Source organism: Simochromis diagramma, unplaced genomic scaffold (genome assembly GCF_900408965.1).
Source record: "Simochromis diagramma unplaced genomic scaffold, fSimDia1.1 OVJJ01000602.1, whole genome shotgun sequence".
Lineage (NCBI taxonomy): Eukaryota > Metazoa > Chordata > Actinopteri > Cichliformes > Cichlidae > Simochromis > Simochromis diagramma.
The window spans coordinates 12,589,955-12,605,381 of NW_024387040.1; the positions used below are offsets into that span (position 1 = coordinate 12,589,955).

At 38.8% G+C, this 15,427-nt stretch overlaps 1 protein-coding gene across 5 annotated transcripts in view; it reads left to right on the forward strand.

Annotated features, from left to right (window-relative positions):
- The window catches only part of LOC120741188 (dipeptidyl aminopeptidase-like protein 6), a 250,636-nt gene that overhangs the window by 188,017 nt on the left and 47,192 nt on the right, over nucleotides 1-15,427 (forward strand). For all 5 annotated transcript variants that reach the window (XM_040043920.1, XM_040043917.1, XM_040043921.1 and 2 more), the window contains one exon: nucleotides 4,850-4,948. In XM_040043920.1, the coding sequence (XP_039899854.1) occupies nucleotides 4,850-4,948 (99 nt within the window). The remainder of the gene's footprint in view (nucleotides 1-4,849; nucleotides 4,949-15,427) is intronic.

A 15,427-nucleotide genomic window follows, 5' to 3' on the forward strand; every position in this document is an offset into this window, starting at 1 on the left:
CAGGAGGAGGACCCCTGTACCACCTCCTACAGTTCACCTTAGTCCTACTAGCCTCCACAATGGTGGACTGTTTTTCTTGTATTTATGTTTTGTGGAATCAGTGGACTGTTTAAAAATGTATTGGGAGTAAGAGGTGTTGTCATTTCCATGATCTTTCTTGCTGTTTTGCCCAGATTAAAAATGTTAGCTTCAGGTTTGACAGGTTTCCTGAGTTTACAAAACACCAACAGACCTTCTGTAATGTATGCTTTGAAAATTGTGGATCTAACAAAAAGACATGAGCTGGTGGTGGCAGAGTTGGCAATGCTAAGATTTTTACTGGGAGTGACCAAAATAGATCGGATTTGAAATGAGTATATCAGAGGGACAGCTCAGTTTTAGGTTTAGTTTGGAAACAAAGTTAGAAAGGAAAGGCTGAAGTGGAGGTGGAGAAGATAGTAGATATACTGGACAAAGCACGTTGAATATGCAGGTGCCAGGCAGGAGGGAAAGAAGAAGATGAAAGAGAAGGTTCAGGGATGTAGCGAAGGAGAACATGGTTGTGGCTGAAGAGGATGCTGGGGGTAGGGTGAGATGGCACGAGGTTATCCACTGTGGCGAAGCCTAAAGGGACTAACCAAAAGATAAAGAAGCATAAGATATGACAGATTTTTAAAGCAGCTGCCAGCAACGTAAGATGGACTCTGTAGTTGTGTTATATAATATACCTGGAGACACCAAAACTGAGTCTCTGGAGGAAGTGGACATGGATCACACAAACACTTTCCACAGACTGTGTGTTTCTGTTACGTATTCACATAATTATTCATCGTCTTATATTAAAAGTGACCACATTTCTATCAATCTATGATGTTTTTGTGGATATTTCACAAAAGATATTTTAGGATACTGATGTTTTGCCATTTAGCTCATTGTACTCCTTTACAGAAGTAAGACCTCTCAGAGATATTCAAATAAACCGAACATAGCTTGTAAGGGTGTTTTATTATTTTTATTATCATTATTATTTATCAAACTACTGCATTACAAGTAAACCTGTTTTTGATTTTGGTATCATGATGGAAATTAAATGTTTATGTGAGGCTAGAGTCTCCCAAAACAAAGCTAAATGTTCCTCAATTCATCTTAAACTGAACTTAAATCAGACGTTTAAACACACTGTGTAAGAGGCCACATTTCAGACATATTACAAAGCAGTGAGGTAGTTGCATTTCAACACAGATCTCTGAAATTTGAACATGCCAATCATAAATACAAGTGAAGTAAAACGAGATGCAGTGAAAGCTGGAATCAAGAACCTGTTTGGCTCTAGATTGATCTTCTTTTAGTTTCTTTTACCTGTGAGAAGTAGGTAATTCTATTTTATGAATCTTTAAACTTAGTTAAAAGCATTTTTTGTTATTTTGGGTTTAACTAGAAAGATATAGTGTCACGTACAGTAATGGTCTCCCACTTGATGCGCAGGATATTTGAACCAGCAACAAAGGAAAGTGTGAGAAGAAACCCCTGTTGCTGGTTATCTTTTTGACATTTAAAGGTCCCATATTTAACAGCTGTCTGAGGTGAAAAACACCCCTACTTGTCTTTTGTCTTCATGGCTTTTCCTATCCTCTCTGCAGTCACTGTTTATAGCCTCCTTATACACCTTTTTAGCACAGCTAGGCACCCAGCTGAACATAATGAATGTGTGTGTGTGTGTGTGTGTGTGTGTGTGTGTGTGTGTGTGTGTGTGTGTGTGTGTGTGTGTGTGTGTGTGTGTGTGTCTGCTGAAGACAGCCGAAGCAGAGATGTGATGACCTTAAAAAAATACTTGCAGCCAAAAATGTTACCTCATAGAAAATGACAGCCACAACACGAGCATAGACAGGCTTAGCAGTGGGATTAAACATCACTTACGAAAGACTGTCCTGCAGCTAAAATATCACTGCTTTGATCCCCATAGAAACCAATATGTCCATCAAGTGCCGTGTCTCGGTGAAGGGTCCTCGTGCTGAAGTCTGAATCTCTCGAACTATTGTTGTCTGAAATTCACCAAAACAAAACTTCAGGGTGAGAGCACTCTGGCTAGAAACAAAGAAGCTCAACACATATTGCTTTTTCCACATTCTTTTTTTCTATCCTCCCACCATGCGCATGGATGTGAAATGAGTCATATAATGGGACAGAAGATGATATGATGAGCATCAACTGAGAATTGCAGGAGGCATCTGCTGTAAATATGCACGTCTGGTCTGATGATATGAAGCCACCCTAGTCCTAATCAAAGGCCTGAGGCAGCTTAGATGATGCAGCTTTGGTTTATTATTATGCTTGTTTTTTTCCCCCTCCATCTCCAATAAGCTCTTTATTCTTTGAAAGGTGAACACTTGCAGCTGCCAGGAAAATCTTGTTAAGATTCAGTTTGATATCAGAATGTGTCAAAAAAAACATTATGTATTCCTTCAGTTTTTGTTGTCAGAAGTACAAAGAAAATCATTTTTATCTATTTCAGACTTATGTTCCTGTTTGTATTTCACCTCTTCTTTTTTTCTAAATTCTATTTAAAATGCATTTCTTCCTCCTCTACACAGCAATTCAAACATTGTTAATGCTCCTATAACCAAAGTCTCATAAAATGATGGTTTATTTTGATTTGAATATCATTCATATTGATGCCTGTCTTGTCTGATAGTTGAATAACCCATTCACCGCCTTCACAATTTTTTTTCTTCACATTTTCTTCCTTCTGGCCTCCTTAACTGTTCTTCTGTCATCTTACTTCTATAACTTCTGTTATCTCCTGTGATATAGTTCTAATTTTCATTTAATCCACTGACAGATAAGACACTGTCACTCAGGGCAGCGTGGCATTGTGTAGTGGTCAGTTCTTGAAACAGTGCCACCAGAAATAGAGGATGGGAAGAAATTAGCTTTCAACCCTCCATACAAACAAGCCCAACTATCATTGCTGGTGCTAAAATGTCTTGCGTGAAGTTCTTACACTGTTAGCATTGTGTACTACTCTGTATTTTAATTGTGGGACTCCACTAGAGTAGCTTTGCATGTTCAAAATAATCCTTAAGTTTCTAATAGAAGTTTTTTGCATGACATCATGTGCACATTGCTTGTGAGTTGTCTGACATAAATTGGATGTGATTCAACCACAGGTCACGAGAGAATTATATGTGTATTCCCCTGTCAGTTGGTGAGTCGTTGCCGGAGGTTGCTGGTTGTCACTAGGTGAAATCGGATGCAAAAAGGGTGCTGCGCCAAAAATAGCCATGTGATTCCTTTGGTTGCTAGCAGATTACCATGGTCACTTTTAGTTTTCTTTGGATAACATTAGCTTGTCCGCACACATTTGCTAAGTACTAGTTGAGGTGTAGTTAACTCACAACTGCTTGAAAAGAAGCAGGCAAGAGTTTGTGGATAACGTAGCTTGTTTTGTGCAAACGACGGGCAACCGCTGCAATCTTCTAGCAACTAAAGCAGTTGCAAGCAGGTTTTCACCAACCAGTTTCCCTACAGACCTTTTTGGGGGGGGGGAGCAACCGCTCACAAACTGTTTGGGGAATACAGGTCACTCTCTGTGGTTAGTGGTTGGTGATTGTCAGGCTGTCACTGACTGAACTTTAGACCTAGGTGACTAGTCCCGTATTCACTTACTCATTATTGCCTTTATTTAATCGGGAAGTCACACTGAGATTAAATCTAGTTTACAAATGAGACTTGCCAAGGTAGGAGACATACAAACTCAAAAACCCAAGAAGTGCAACATCAAATACATAGTCTAAATACAATATAGAAACACCCTCAACATTAAACGTTAGTGGCTTCTCAAGAAAAAAGAATCAACGCTCTCAATGCTTCAGGTGACCATATTAGTGTTATCCTCTTCCACAGAAGTTATACAGAGCCAAGCTTGAGTTTGTGGCTCACAGGGACTAATTTTACATGCACTGACCCCATTATTACTTTAGCCAAGTTTAATATCATCATCTTACATTGTAACAGTATATATGACAGAAAGTAAGTCAAGCACAATAGCTCCACTTTAACATTGCCAGTTACGATACTATGCACTGGATGATAAAAGCCAATCTTGTTTACTAGCTTGCTGTTATTAATGAATTTTTGCAGTTTATTCTGGATTACATGAACAGTTATTCAGAGTCAGACCTTCTTTTATTTGTCTATATGTCATCAGTTAAGCTCAAGCTGATTACTGAATCTGATCTAATGTATTAATGAATTATTGTTATATTATAGGTCATTATTGTTATTTTGTTGTTAATTATAGGTTTGTGGTTGGACATGTGTTTTGTTATGTTGTTCTCTCACGTCTGTGGGGTATCCTTCCTTAGTTAGAGTTGATCCCTATATTATAGTGAGTTGGCCTTAAAAGATCAGGCCTGGTAAGGTCTTTTTGGAATATAATGACTGACTGTGTCCTATTGTGTCTCTACGGTGGTCTCAAGGACAGCTGTTGTCTAGTTTGGGGAAATTGCAAATTTCATTGCGTCCCTTTATCTGGAGGAAGGAGTAAAAGATATAAAGAAAACTCGCCATGGAAGGATAAAAATCAGAATGGGGACGTGTGCTCGTCTCTCTTTTTCTTTATCAACTATTTCCACAATAAGTCAATGTTTTTTTACTACAGCCCTCACAAAATATCTATAACAGCTGTTATGATTTGTTCAATGCATTTACCTTTAATAACTTCCCTCGCAGCCAGCTGAGTCAACTTTCATTTTCTGTTGGTTCCAAGACAAAGAAGGCTACTGATGCATTTGCTGTGTGTTTGTTATTACTAAGCACAGGCATGCATGTGAGCCCTTTATAGCTGATGATGTGGTTGTTTTCTCTACAGGTGAGGATGACCGTCTGGCTCTGAAGGGCAAGGTGTCAGTTGGAGACCTCTTTAGGAAGGAATTCAAGGTTCATGACCCAAACGCCAAATGGATAAGCAGTAAGTATCTGTGTTAAAAATGAGACAAGGTTGTTTTTAGAATTTGTATTTTTATTCACACATCACTACCTAAAGCTGCTTTTGGTGATATTTTTGTTACCGCAATTGTGTCAGTGGAAACATAACTGTAGTCCGGAAAGCTTTAACTTTGAGCTTATTGTTTAGATTCACTGATCCTTGGGATTGGGTACTAGCGAGTCTCCCTGGCTTACACAATATGATTGTTCATTTATTGTCAATATCCACATTGCTTCTTTTCTACTTTGAGCTTTAGGAAGGAAAAGGGGATCAGGGCTATTTTTTAGAGTTAATGGATTAGTTAGTTAATGGATTTGAAAGACCAGATGTTATGTAGCACAGATAAAGTGAAAAATAAGCCCCACTACATTAAGAAACACTGGGAAGAGATGTATAAAAACATCCATCCTTTTTCTACCACTTCTCTGTGTCTGGGATGCTGTGGCAGCTGTGTAAGCGGATATGTGTGGACCTCAATCTCCCCAGCTACTACCTTTGCCTCATCCGGGGAATACAGAGGTGTTCTTAACGCAGCTGAGAGATGCAATATCTCCAAAATGTCTGGGGTCTGCCCCGGGGTCTCCTCCCAGTTAGACATGCCCGAAAAATCTCACCTAGGAGGCATCCAGAAGGCATCCTAGTCAGACACAAACCTCAAACAGGATCTAATTTGTTCTGACAGAAGAAAGAGAGACAACCACAACACTGAATCCCCTGGTTCTAAACTGGATGTCTTATTATTTTTGTTCCTTTTTTTAAAGGAACCTCTTACTAAACCATGTCCTTTTCCTCTGTCCTTTCAGTTTTGCCACACAGAGAGAACGTTTATAGTGTAGTTGTTGCAAAAAACAGTTTGCCAGCTTGAGATGATATTGCGAAACATCTGTTGGTCCCACTTCAAAGCTTGTGTTGCTCTACGATTGTTCAGTTAACTGATTTGTTCAATGAAACATTGCACCATCCAGTCTGTCTCAGTAAAACAAACGCCTGCAGCAGTGGGATAAACTGTGTACTGGTCACTGTTACCAGAGACATACTTAGAATAGAGGAATATAGATCAGACATTCAGCTTTAAGAAAACAGTACCAGCTGTCAAGCATGGTAGTGATAGCATCATGCTACCACTATCATTGAGGATTAAGCTAAAACTTGGAAGTAAACGAGTAATTATACAGGACAATTATGCCCAAAGACACATGAAAGCTGCTTGTAGAATTAATAAAGCATGAAGCTTTTGGAGCAGCCCTTTTAAAGTCTGGACCTTGAACCCATCAAACTTACTGTGGACCATGCTTAAAATTCAAGTGTGTGAAAGAAAGAAACCATTTAACTTCACCAAACCCAGCTGGAAAAGGGGTTAAAGATTCAGCCAGACGTTTGCTGAAGTATTGTCTGTTTGTGGTTTTAAATATAGAACTAAAGGGTTTGAATCCAAATTCTGCTTTTAATTGTTCTTGGCACAGTTTTACCTCCACACTGATGTGGTGACGGCATGAGCTGCTGTATATCTCAGTAGGTGCGATGAATAATTAGAAATGTGAAAGTCTCTGGTTTACAGCTTAACCAACATACTTGTGTCTTTTCTTTTACATTTGGTACATATTTGAGGGTTTTTGCATAATTTTCTTTTCGAGGGGGACGGTGAGTGAAGTTCGCTGGCTGTGAACGTGAATTCTGGATGAGCAGGAATTATTTTCAGCAAAGGCAAAGCAATCAGAGAGCTCAGCTGGTTAAAGAGACTTTTATCTCAGAGGTTCTGGGTTCAAATCCAGCTTGAAGAAGGAAATTGTGCTTTTATTACTTTTACAGTAGCTGACAATTGTTCATTCAAAATGATGCGGTGTTCGAGCAAGCTGCTGCACAGCTCAGTAGGTCTAACGATGTGTTAGAAAAGTGAAGAGTTTGGGTTAAGTTTCACTTTGGGAAACAGTCCTGTTGCAATTCAGCTGCTTCTCTTGAGGTGAGCTATACATTTTTCCTCATAACATTACAGTGAATAACGTTGCTCCCTTCCATCTGCTTCATTAGCTCAGCAGGTTTATTGTAAAGTTTGAGTTCAATCTCAGTCTTAGACAGATGTGCAGGTGTCTGTTTCTCACACAACAAACTGTAGATTTTATTCATGTTTCTGCTTTATTCATCTGTTTATTTACGTTGATCAGCTCTGTAACATGTCAGAGAATAAATGAGTGAAGGCCTGAGTTGGTTCACTGAAGTTAATACATTTATCCTTGACAACTGAACAGCTGGATTTTCTCTCTCAGATCTTTGTAGATGAAGAGGTAAACAGGCCACAGCTTCAGTCACATTTCTACGCCTTTGACTGGTTGAATTAAAATGTGGAAAAAACTTCTTCTCCGTAGAAACTGCAGAAGAAATAAGGATGGAGTGGAGTCTCTGCAGATGCACAAAGAAAGAATTGCAGTCCCACAAATGTGGATAAACTCGAACATAAAGATCTTCCTTTAAGCTCCAGCTCTGATCCACACTGTAGGAAACAAATCAGAACATCAGTGAGACCGAAACAGTCAAATCAAACAGCTTTTCAATTGGCTCGTTTTGAGGCAAAGCTACTGCTGAGCTTCTCCCCCTTTATCACTGAGCCTGAGCCCAGACACCCCTCTGAGGAATCTCATTACTGCTGCTTGTATCCACATTCTTATTATTTTGGTCACTGCCCGGAGTTCATGGCTATAAGGGAGGGCAGGAACGCAGATGGACTGGTAAATCGACAGCTTCGCCTTCACGCACAACTGTCTCTTCACTAAAACAGATTGGTACAGAATCTGCAATGCTGCAGATGCTTCACCAGTCTGCCTGTCAATCGCACGCTCTATTTCTGTTCCACTCTTGAACTCCTCCGCTGGACACAATAACTCATCCTCAACCTGTAGCTGTAGCAGTCCACCCTTTTCTTGGTCAGAACCATGGCGTCAGACATGTAGAAGCTAATTCACATCCATGCCACCTCACACTTCGGTTCCAAATCACCTCAGTCCGACCTGGAGGTCACTGCTGGATGAACCCAGCAAGAGCACATCATCCTCAAAAAGCAGAAACAAAATCTGGGGTATAAAATATATGTGTAATAAATAACCCCTCATGAGACTGTTAACCATTTCATACAGCCTAATTAGTAGAACATAATTAATTATACAAAGAATAATACGTGTAATGCTTTTTTCTTTTTATTGTTATTACCAAAGACTGTGCAAGAGCATCACACTGCATTTTAGTAAATATTAGATGTGCAATCAAAGTGATCAGTATTGTTTGTTTGTAGGCTTTTGCATTTGCACGTGCACTGTTGTGCATGTGTGCTTACTGCTTGAAATTCCTCCAAAGAATTTATTCCATATGCACCAATAGCGAACCAATTACCTGAAACCTCAACCCTCATTTTTCTTTGATCAGTGACAGTGTGCTGATGTTGCCATTGTTACAATTCATCACCGCCAATTTCTGACGCTTGTTTTTTAATAGCGACGCTGTGACAGCATAAACACTGACAGCACCTCGGGGAGGCAATGAGAGAAAATTATATACTTTATTTTGCATCAAGGTAAAACGGCGACTTGATGCAGCCCCACACGTCTTAGTTTGGCATTGAAGAGAGCGATCACAGCTCGAAGATGTGAGGGATCCGTGCAGCTGAAGGATTAATGAGGTGGATTTTGTCTTCTCTCGTGCCCAGCGAAGCTGTCTCCCTCAATCAAAACATCTAAGATGGCTCCTACAAAGGACACAGCTGTTAAATCTCCTCTCAAATCCCGAATTTGCAAAACCTTCTCCTCTGTGATTGGCTGTAATTAGAAAGCTGAAAACCCATATTTATTATATTAGTGACAGGAAGATGCCGTTCCTCTGGATCTCAGATGACAAGCTGAATAAATTTCTGTCTGGATTTTTCTGTTTGTTTTAGCCGCAGTTCCCCATATGTGCTTAAGGATGAGCCGTCTCTCATGTGGCTGATTTGTTGTCGTTACTAGCTGTGACCCAGAAGTTGTAAACAAATGGATCATGCTTGAGTGAACCATGATGGATATCACAATCTGCAGTAGTGCTGTACACATCTGGAATCAAACATCTGTTCTTGGATGATTTCAGCAAAGGTTCAAACTGTGGCAGAAGAGGTGTGGTTGAATTAAGACCAGTATGATTAATGACAATTAATAGTGCTCATTTTCTGCTTCTCTTAACCTTTTTTTTTTTTTTTGCATGAAGTAAAAAAAGAGTAGTGCTGTACAGAAAACAAGCTCTGCAAGAATCCATACACATCACAGCATTCACCAAGAAACTTTAGGCATATCATCAGAAAAAAGTTCACTCTTTCATCCTCTCCCTTTTTTTGTGCTGTTGACAGTTTGAGCCTTGATCTCCAGTTATATTCAGTATACCATTAGATACACCTCACAAGGAGGGAGACAGAGAGACCCAGAAGCTGTATGTTTTTTCTTTGTTAGTGTGCCATTTTAGTAGATGGAGTGCTCATCCAACTTGCATGCTTTCAGGGCTGTTTCGAGGAATTTACAATAATGGCTTCCTTTGTTGGAGGCTGAAATTGATTTTTTTAAAACCTAATTTAGCTCAGTTTTATGTTTTGCCCCCGGTCTCCATCTATCAATCAATTCCCTGGAGATAGACTAAATATAACCTTGAGAATCCATAATGATTGTATATTAGGCTGTTTTTATGAGGCCATAATGCTTCCTCATATCTTCTCCAATAGCATTAGCTTAAATATATGCTATACTTAAGACTCATTAGGGGCTCTTATCTGCTTCTAACAAAGGTTGCAGGGATTGTGATTCTTTCTTCATTTTGATGCTTTTTCTTAAGTTTATCACAATTTGGATCATTAGTGCCTTTGGCTATTGTTCCCATCTTTATTTTATTTAGCTTACCAAGTGATTGCCGAAATCTGAGTATGTAGGGAAATTGTCAAAACAGGAGGCAGACGGCATGAAACACAAGCCGTTAAACAGTCATACAGGTTTTAAACAAACCTCCAAGTTAGCAGGTTTTATGTTCTTATAATTAAAAGCTCATTGCTGTGGGCATTGTGTTGTTGCTTCAGGTTGAAGCATGCCAATGAAAAACAATCCATGATGGTTATTTTGCAAAAACAGCCAGCACTGTTTTTACATCTACTGAGATCACCGTGAGTTATTTTATCTTCTGTTGCAGCAATCAGTCAAACAGTAAAGATATCCTGCTTTATTTTACAAAGAAATCTGTCAGGGATGTACACTTGAAAGCTTTTCATTTGCCAGTGCAGCTAGGTTAAACTTTCTTAGGTATTTTTTTTGTCTTTGCTGGGGCTCTGTGCTGTCAGCTCTGCTGTGCCAGCACAGTGGGAGTGCCGTCATGCTGTTACTTGTCAGAACATGGCTCTAACTAAACATATTCAGAAATAAAAACAAAGGCAAGTAGAAAATTTATCTTTTGAACTGTGTGCATGGTAAACATCCATTTTGTTCCCCAGGCAAACTATCTGGTTTATTATGAATAAGTTTCCTCACTTTCAGTTTTATTGCAAAATAAATTGGGTTTATAAGCTTGCTGACTGGGCTCATTTACGTGCTGTCCACTGATCTCTTCAACATATACCTTTACTGTAGCTGTCTAATGTCTTTCTACATCTTATTAATGTTTTAGATAGATACATAACCAACAGGAACAATGGCCAAGTTATAAGCAACTTAAATTATCCTCAAGTTTTGTGATATATCTAATTTAAACGCTATACACTCCTTTACCCTGCCCTCATCACTATTCTAATCATGCAATAAGGCCATCGCTGTCTCCCTGGTTAGGTAATTGCACAGTTAGCATTGATCTCTCACATATGCCTCTTTTTTTACCACTCCATCTGAATCAAACAGGCATGGCATCAACATCATTCTCGCACCACCAAGGTGAAGCCAGCCCTGTGGGACGCAACACAAGCGCTCACAGCAGCTGTTTGCCATTTTAATGGCCACGTTTCTCTTGTTTGCCACTCCAGGACACCACTTGTCTCACTGATGTTTGTTAAATATGGTTAAGGGGGAGCCATTTGTAAAGAGGCCAACCAGTCAGGGCTTCACAAAGGGGATGTCGCCGTGACTTTGAGAGGGGCTCGTGACTGTGATTTCAATATGGGTGAAGCGTACTGATGTTTGTTTTGTCACTGTGTGGGCTTTTAATGCATGCACAACAGCCTTGTTTCAAGTGATGCACAGTATTTATGTAAAGGGTTCACATTGGGGAAAAAAGAGTAGACAGTTGCTTCAGTCCCTTTATGATCTTTTGTGAGGAATGGAGTTCTGCATTGGGCCTCTTTCCTACAACTGAGACATATCAAATTAGCCCATATAGTCAGTGTACGTATCCAGTTGTTGTCACAGAAAATCAGCTTTTTTAAAAAATGCTACCAATACGAGAACGAGCAGGTGTACGTTTCTCCCTTTGAGCTTCTCTAATTTTACCATATGTTTGATGCTTAATTGGAAAGGATGTGTTTGCACAGACTGAAGTTCAATCTTTCATGCTTTTCAACCTTGAGACAGCAGCGAAGGGTGGTACAACAACTAGTTGCTTGACAGAAACAAGCTGTAAAATATACTGATGTGTTTTTAATTTCCAGGGAAAAACAAAACAAAAAACCAAGCAAGTAAAAAGAAAGCGTTTGATACAGAAACAGACTTTGGAATTGATATAGTTGCTTCTGTGTGTCTCATGACAGATTCATCAGTCTCTTAACACCGTAGCTGCTAACGTCAAGGCAGCTTCTGAACAGTTGGATGTCATCTTTGATCCAACTTTCAAGCAACAAAAAAACTGAAAGGCAGATCTTCCACTCATGGTTTGTGCAACTTAGGAATCATCCTAAAAATAAGTTGCACAGATGCATGTTTCTATGATTCTCCTTTGAATACAGTTTTGTCTTACTTGCTTTTAAAAATAAAGCAGAGAAAAGAGCCTGTGATATAAAAATTCTCATATAAACCAGTGATCAAATCTTTAAAAAAGGGATTCATTTGCACTCAACAGCCCTTGACTTTAGTTTTAAAATTCTGTTTTACTGAGGTCAAATCTTAGTACTGCAATTTTTATCAGCCAGAGTCCAGCCTCAGGGGAAGAGGCAAGGTCTTAAACTGACAAGGACTACAGTGTTTTGAAATGCTCTGTCTGCAGGTTTAAACTTTCCATGTGGCTGTGGAACCTTGTGGATTGTTGACCCTATGACAAGCACTGGGTGCTAGTGAAAAATGTTTATTTTCCAACCAGTTGGAAAGTACTGGTTTTAGAGAGTGCTGGCAGTCATTAGGTGCAATTGGTCACTAAGATGGCGCTTCTCCAGTGATTGCTTTGGTTGCTATTCACCATTATTTTAAAGGAAGAAGCCAGCTTGTCTGCAAACATTTGTCAATTACTCCCTAAGGGGTAGACAAACATCAAAATCTGAGATTAGAAGTGTGTCACTGTTTCACTATTGCTCGGTGAGTAGCTGGCAAGTGTTTGCACAGTCTATGGAAACCTACTGTGATCTGTAGGAGACTAAAGCACAAGGAAGTTTGTCACTGCAGCACCATTCACTTTTTGCAATGAGTTTCACCTAATAACTACCAGCAACCTCTAGCAACCAGTCAGGGAATACACATTTTTCCCTAGCAATAAGTGTTTGCCAGAGAGTCGGCAGCAAGTTTGAACCACCACGTTTAACCAAAGTTCTTTTGTACATGGAGAAATAGAAATTGTTTTCTGTCACAAAAGTCAAGTATTATGTTACAATATTAATTTCATAGAATCATTATGAAAACAACTTTTTGATATATACATACATACATATATATATATATATATATATATATATATATATATATGTATGTATATATGTATGTGTGTATGTATATATGTATGTATATGTGTGTGTGTATATGTGTATATATATATATATATATTTGCCTTTTTGATGTTTCCAGCTGTCTGACTTGGTTAAGCTGCTTTCACATGCTGTTTCTTTTTTGTTTTTACAGCCGTTCTTAATTTTTACAAATACGTTTAACAGTCTGGTCCCTCAGCACCACATTGCTGCATGAGAATAATGAGCAAATGTGCTTGAAAAACACCAGTTGTGCTGTCTTCTTCTTGTTGCAGAAGACAGAATTGATGTTAATTAACAGAAGTACACAAGAACGTCAGCATTAAATAACACGTCAGAATTTTTTTCTACTCTTTTCAGCAGCTACAACTAAGACTAATTACCTTATATAGACTTTGTTTATGGTATTCTCATGATTTTATAGTTACATATGCTTAATCATTGTGTATGCAGTTTGAATACACAACCTTATACAGAATACAATAATCCTTATAACACTTACTGCACATGGTGTACAATTATAATTATTTAAATCAGCAGCTTCATATCTGCCATATCATTGAGGATTCTAGCCTAGCTGTGTTTGTATTACATTGATAAAACACTGTGAGCATCCCCCAGCAGCTAGAAGCCTGTCGGATAATTGTGTTCAAACACAGTTTTTTATGCTTGGAGCATTTTTTTTCTAATGAATCCACATGCAATTATTATGTACTTGTCAACATTCGGATTCAAACGGTTCTATGATTTACTTTGTGAATAATGAATAAGTGTTTATTTGAACAGTGAGGTAACTCACTGTAATATCTTTTTAAACAAGACCGGCTGATCACTGCTATGTTGTGTGTCATTAATACTTTGTTTAGAATAATCCCCCCCCCCGAATGATTTTAATTGTTATGAGCATATGCTTGTTTTTTTATTTTCTATCCAAGTTCAGTAATTTGTTTGCAAGCACAAAGAAACACAGTAGTGCTGCACTATAACACACACATTGAAGGAAACGCTAAAGCACATTGAAGCCGTGCAAATCAAACAGCAACAGAGGCCGTGGGTTTATGAGGTGTACATGAGCAGCTGGAACTGATGAAATGACTGTCACTTTATTGGCTGTGAGGTAAATCAATAATAGTACTCAAGGATTCATTTCAAATTGAGTTGATAGGCAACAAAAAGCAATAAGGTCTAAGTTGATGGAGGCACCCTGAAAACACTTTTATAAGCCTGTGAGAGTCATCTTGAAGGGAATATGGAGTTAGGTTTTTGAGGACTTCATGTTTTGCAAATTCTCAACTCCACTTCTCTCACTTCTCTTTTTATTAAATGTGTGTTGGCTGTCTAAACAATATCAAATCTCATATAGTTTGTTTTATTTAAACTGCTGTTGAGCAATTTACTGCACATCTGCAAGTCACGTTACAGCACAAAAAGGTGGGTTTCAAAGTGGTTTGCAGCAACAGCTTGAAAAGGAAGACTCGGGGTGGTCTAATCGCTGCAAAAGGGAAAGAAACTTGGTTTGCCTATAGCGGGTCTGACTGAAACTAACTTGCCTTGTCTAAGATAAAAGTCCTGTCTGTGGGATCCTGATGCAAACGGTCTATTGAGTGTTTAGTTCTTTAAACATTGCGCTGATTTCTCTGATCTGTAGATTCCTTTTTTTTTTACTGTCCCCCCCACTGCCTTGATATACTCAAGGTCCAAGTAAATCAGATAATTACAAAGAAAAACGTTCTCTTCATCCCTAATGTTAAACAGCGTGAAGCAGAAATAAATTGGCATGTGTTTTTTTGGTTTGTTTTTTTTTCCAGCGCTGGTTGTGGATTGAGATGCTGAAGTGTCGGTGAGTAATGAGGCCAGCAGGCGAGACTGATTGGCATTCCTGATAAACATAAATGACTTCCACTGTGAAAACTGGCCAAAAGCAGGTTGGCTGTAGCCGTGGGTGGTTTCATGTGTTCTCAGCAAGTTCATATTTGAGGTTTTTGCTCATTTGTTTGCCCTGCCATTCATTTGGTAGCGCACTCATTTATCAAGTAAGTCAAAAATAGAATTTGAATTCCGTGGTTCTGCTTGTCCTGCTTTACAGCAGTGGAGATAAATAAACACATTTATTATGGGGAATACCCTTTGAAGAGCCATAGATGAAAGAAGCCAAATTACTAGAAATATAAAGAGCGATTTTTAATTAAAACTCCTGTTGAATTTTTTATTAACCTATATTTTACTGCACATCTAAGCTTTAGGGCTGTATTTCTGTATTGGAGACTTCGTTTTAGTTAGCCACTGACAGACACTATAATTTTCCCCAGCAGCTTGTGTCACTTTCATCAAACCAGTCATCATGCATAGCCTTGGGCATGGACAAATGACCTGGAACTGACAAGAAAAATTCCATTTCATCCAGAAGTTAACACTGAAACCCTGGCTCACCTCAGGACTTATAATATAGCCCAAAGAAACTACCCGTTTCACTGCGGTTTTTAATCACATGGTGATGTATTATGTGGAGGGAACTGTTCAAGGTTAGGGCCATTAGAGTACTATATATTTCCATTCCCTTTTGTGATGTATAAATTATTTCTTTATATGTATTA